Raw genomic sequence first — 5,590 nt, forward strand, 5'->3', positions numbered from 1 at the left:
GGAAATATCTTGCTTGACGTACCTTACATACTGAACGCAGTCCCATATGAGCAGGCAAAATCAGACACGGTGGCCAATATCTTAGAGGATGCTTTTTGAATTATTAAATTCACAGGGACATCATAATCTTGAGTTTCTGGATCCTTCCCTCTAGATTTGTTTCTACCTTTATAAGGACACAGCTTTTAGGATGCAACTATAACAAGATTTATCAGTCTTAACGCAATACATATAAATGAAAGTCCTTAGGATGGTGTTAAAGAAAAGATCACGGCATTACTAAAACCAAAAGGAGTTGATCTCTTTAGAAGCATTAATGTGCTTCAGATAAGATGGAATGAACCCAAATCAATCCAATCAGATCAATGAACCCGATTTTAAAAATATTGCACCTCATTCACAAGCATTTTCATCTTCCTAAATTAGTTTGGAACAAGACTATGGGTCTACAGCCATGCCAATAGCTCTGTGAGGCTGTATAGGCACAGCTGTGCTATTGAGCTAAATGCCAACACCAACATGCTAACATGTGCACATTGACAATGCTAACATGCTGAGGCTAAGCAGATATAATGTTGTCTATGTTCACCAACTTTGTTTAGCATATTAGCATAGCAGTATTTGCTAATTAGTAGGGTTGGGTTTGATATTGAGCCAAATACTGGACCAGTAATACTGAATTTTACCCCTAGGTGTCAAATGTAACTCAACTGCTCACGACTGGAACCTGATGAGAGCCATGAATAAGACACCTTCCTACAAATGTTTCATAATAAAAGCCTTGTTAAGAAAAGAAGTGTTCCTCTACACTCAAGCCTGAGGGCTTAGTTTTGCAGGTATGTAGTATTGGATTTATTAAAATTTTGACCTGATGATGAGGCTAGAGGAAAAGTCAGAGGATCTAAAAGTTATTACTATTCATCCTAAGGGGAACATAGTGTACGTATATGAAAACTCTGGATGCTTGAAACATGGGCCACTGATTTGTTTTTGATTGGTTGTTTTCGTTCAGGGAGCACTAGGAGGAGCCAGAGGAACCTGATACTTTCACACATTATCTGTCTCATACTACTGTCAGGATATAGAGAACGTTACCTACTGCAGCTTTAATAGACTTTGTATCTATTGAAGTGATATTCTTATTTTTGAGGACTCTTAGAAGAACAGCACAGTTTGTTTGAAAGAAATCATAATCAAATCAAATCAAATCAAATCAAATTACTCATTAGCACAAGTCAATGTGTAAAATGTAAAAATATTCCTGATTAAGAGCAGTAACACCACAATAACATTTTGATATCAGCTGGAAATTCTGGTATGATGGTGTTAGTCAGGGGGTCAAAAATGTGAAATTATGCTCTGGGGAAACTAATATTCAAAACAAAAATCATCACAATCTGGCCAGTGAGTTGGATGAGTTACTTTTGCTATTGAACAGGCAAACAGGTTAACAAACTGACATAAATATCCTCACTCTGGTAATAACTTGAGCAAAATTATTGAGCGTTTGTGGCATGCATTCATTCTTATTGTATAGAAAATGAAGACATTAAGTAATGTGATGTTTTTATAATATAGTGAATAAAGGAATAAAGTGACACACTGCTGATTTGGTTAACCATCAACGCACAAGTGGTACGACCCAGGAAGCTAAGAAGTGAAACAGAGACAGTGTAAGAACATATAAACAGCCAGTGTGTCAGTCTTGCTGCAGTATTTCCTCACAAAACTCTATACGAGCTCTGAATGCTTATGCAACTGACTGTGATGAAAAAACAAAACCAACTGGCAGTGCAAACAACAAGATAAAGGGATAAAAGAAATGACAGATGTTTGGACCAATTCATTTTAATGAGATGCTAATCTGCCTTGCTGAGTACAGTCAGAGAGAAAAGTGCCAGCGCGGGTCTCCTCAATGATCCTAATCTCACAGATAAACCAAATGACAACTTCATGCGTCTGAACCACACTTACCACATAATCTACCGTCCTACTGCAGGAAGTACTGAAGGACCAAATAGTCAGGCACTTTAAAAATATAAAAGGAACTCTATGTACAATTCATGAGCATCCTTCAAGTGTTGCAAGAATCTTAAATGATGTAAGAGGAGAGAGATTTTACACAATAAAAACACCCCTCCCCCACAACCATGACAAGCCTGAAAGAGACAGACTTACATTTACAAAGTGGATGCCCATCTGATTACAGGTCAGATACACCAAGGCTCCAACCTCTGTGTGAGTGTGTGTAAGGTGTGTTATTGTATCCCAGTGCAGTTAAGACAGAGAGGCTGAGTGAGCTAACTCAGTTAGAGCAACTGGACAGAGACAAAGGGCAGTGTACAGAAGCTCAGTGTTGGTTTGTCGAAGCCATCACTTAATGTCCGTCAGTCAGCAGTAGTCATGGGCCTGGTGCTATTTGAAGCACTAGAGAAAGTTCAGTCTTTTGCATACTTTTTTTTGCATACAAAAGAATACTAGTTTATTTCTCTTTGCATCCTACATTCGCCCCTCTCACAAAAATCCTTGCTGTCATTATCTGGGGCAGTCACAATATCAGCTGTTCTCATCAGCTGGCCACGTCTATCCAGTGGCACAGCTACACGTCATTTGCCACTGTAGTTTTAAATGTGATTCTCTCTCTGTCTTCAGTTCATTTGCGCATTCATTCATCACTGCCAAGCCTCAGCAGAGTCATCAGCCACCACCACCAGTGTCAGGACTCCATAGGGGGATTGATCTTACTGCTGCTCAGGGCAGACGGCCCTCCATCACAAAAATCTCAAAAAGACCTTGTCAAGACTTAATCATCACATATCAGGTTATAATGAACAGTTATCTTTACTTCACTCACTTGGCACTCCTGATTGAAATGTTCTTCAGTGGAGATATCCATCAAGTTCTGACACTTGAAGCAAAAACTGAAATTAGAATCAACCAGGACACTGAGTACCATCTAGGAGCTCAACTATATTGTAAAATGTGAGCCTAGCCTGACTGTGCCAGGTAGTTTGTTACACAGAACCATCTGGGAAGTCTTCCTTGGAACTCTCAAAAACATGCAGGTAATTGGATGAACCATCTGTCTATCACAATCTATCAATCAACCAATCAGATCAATGAACTGTATAACGTAGTCAAACTCTTACTGAAGTCAGTCGGGAGATAAGAGAAAACATCTTTACCATGGAGAAAAGCCTTCAGTGCACTTCTCTGCTCTTCTTTCAATAAAGAAACACTCTCCAATTCTGAAGCTAGCTGTGCTCACCTCTTTAGCAGCCATCATTGTTGTTTTTGAGCAAACAGTCACTTCTTATACACGTCGCCACACACACATAGCGTGAAACCACTCCCGTTGCTCATGCTGTAGCTGCCAGTAGTTCAGAAGCACTGTGGTTTGAACACAAGCACACTTTGCTTAAAAGAAAGCTAAACAGAATACTACAAAGTGCACAATTTTGTTGTTTGTTTCAGACTTCCCCCGACAGTCTCCTCAACGCTCCCCCGGCTCTATAATACATCCATGATCTCTGCACACACACACATGGAACCTTCCTCACATTAACACATAAAACTAACACAATATACACACATATTTCCATCCTGTTCTCTGCATTCTTTTTCACCGTTTGAGCTTCCACCGCAACTCTTATGATTACATCATATTGTTCCACCCTCTTCTTCTGGTTTTCCGACTGGAGAATTGGCACCACCTACAGCTTATCTCCTGAGCCAACGGTAGTAGATGAAAACAAGCATACATTTGCATTTTCTCCCGATTTGTAAAATTTGGTTTACATTTGCTGTACATTTGGATGGAAACACGGCTACTGATACTGATATTCTCACCTCACTCTGGAAAGACACCTACAAATTTGGCAAAATCTTCCCATAATGTTTCATTTTGTCTTATCAATTAATACATATTAGCAAAAACATGTATGACACTGATCAACTATATAGTACAAGTTACAGGCTACATTAAATTAGATAGCATAAAATTCAGTTTTTTAAGCAAATATCAACCCACTGTGTTATATCATATATCGTATTACACTTAAGTCCAACAGTTAACAGATCCTGAATGGTAGAGTGTTTAAATGACACATTTCTTGTTTGTGACCAATGCAATCTGGCATATGTCTCTCTCAAGAGGCTGCAAGAAAACAAAGGATGATGCAGATGACTGAACAAGTTGTCACAAGCGTATGTGTAAGAAAGATGTGGACAGAGTGAATATTTAAGGTTACCCAGGCTATCCAGCTGAGCCTTGTCCTCCTCCCGCTTCTTCTCTCAGGGTGACTGGGAGACAGCAGTCCCAGCTGGAGACACATGCCGTCCATCACACACATATAAAAACATTCGCTGTGTGTTCTCTGTCTGCAGCGTCTGACAGCTCTGATCGGCTACAGTGAACAGCAGGCATATCCCCCTCCAATGCTCTCCCTCCTTTGCTCTCCTTCTCATTCGGCCCTCCAGGAGGTTTGACCCAGTGCTTTCCACTCCTCGTCTGAGCTCCAAAAACCTGAATGGCTTACCTGGAGTGGACTCTCTTCTGCTATCTCTACTCCTCCCTCCCTCCCTGTCTCTTTTCCTATGACGGTTATTTTTATTCCTTTGTCCTCAGGAAGCAAGTACAGATCAAGTTCTGGGTCCATCAGCATTTCCAGAGGCCCACAGCAGCAGAATGGGATGGTAAACACTGAAATCCAATCAGCTGGACACCCTCTTGATAACAGGGTCTGACTGATATAGTCTTCAGAAGGACATTAACTATATCAGTATGCTGAAGGTTTTCACATGGCAATTTTTCATGTGACCACTAACCAATTCTAGCTTGAAGCCAGCCAAAATGCATTCTTATGTGATCTTGTGAGTCCAGTTACCTCACAATGTTAGTTCACACAGGGATGTTTATCAATGGATGAACATATTGTGAGCTGCCGCATTCCTCTGCAGTTCATCAAATGAAGTTACCTTGTGTGCTGTTTTCTAACAATCCTTTAAGTCTGATTGTGAGCTGATCATGTTCATAGTAGACACATTATGAGCTACTGTAGCAGTAATGCTAATGTTTGACAAGCACTGCATTAAGAGAAGGTGATTAACAGTACACTACATCACATTACCTTATTTAGTTATTGATTCATCTAACACAGATGGACACATCCCACAGCAACCAGGATGGTTGTGACCAAAGCCACAATGACATCAATAGCCTTTTCATTTACATGTAAAAGGTTATTAATGTCAACTAATGGTGGTGCTTACTCTCTCTGCAAATCAACTATAACTCTTGCACTTACATCACTTCTTATTTGTAGAATCAGTTCACCCAAGGTCAATGAAAAGTGAACTGATGGCGACCTTCATGTATCTTGCAATACGTCAATAGAATACATTTAGACTTCTCAAATATGTAGTTTTAAAATGCTTCTGCCAGGGCGCCCGGTTGGCTCAGTGGGTAGAGCTGGCGACCCATGTGCCGAGGCTGAGTCCTTGCTGCAGCGGCCCAGGGTTCCAATCTGACCTGTGGCCCTTTGCTGCGTGTCATCCCCTCTCTCTGCCCCCCTTTCCCGTCTATCTTCAG

The 5,590-nt window shown here is 40.6% G+C and overlaps 1 protein-coding gene across 1 annotated transcript in view; it reads left to right on the forward strand.

Moving 5' to 3' along the window:
* LOC118324042 (E3 ubiquitin-protein ligase HECW1) overlaps positions 1-5,590 on the forward strand; it is a 68,687-nt gene that overhangs the window by 17,352 nt on the left and 45,745 nt on the right. The window contains exon 6 of the mRNA XM_035656158.1: positions 4,718-4,740. Coding sequence (XP_035512051.1) covers positions 4,718-4,740 — 23 coding nt within the window. The remainder of the gene's footprint in view (positions 1-4,717; positions 4,741-5,590) is intronic.

Source organism: Morone saxatilis, unplaced genomic scaffold (assembly GCF_004916995.1).
Source record: "Morone saxatilis isolate NCDOM2014 unplaced genomic scaffold, NCSU_SB_2.0 Contig0, whole genome shotgun sequence".
Lineage (NCBI taxonomy): Eukaryota > Metazoa > Chordata > Actinopteri > Moronidae > Morone > Morone saxatilis.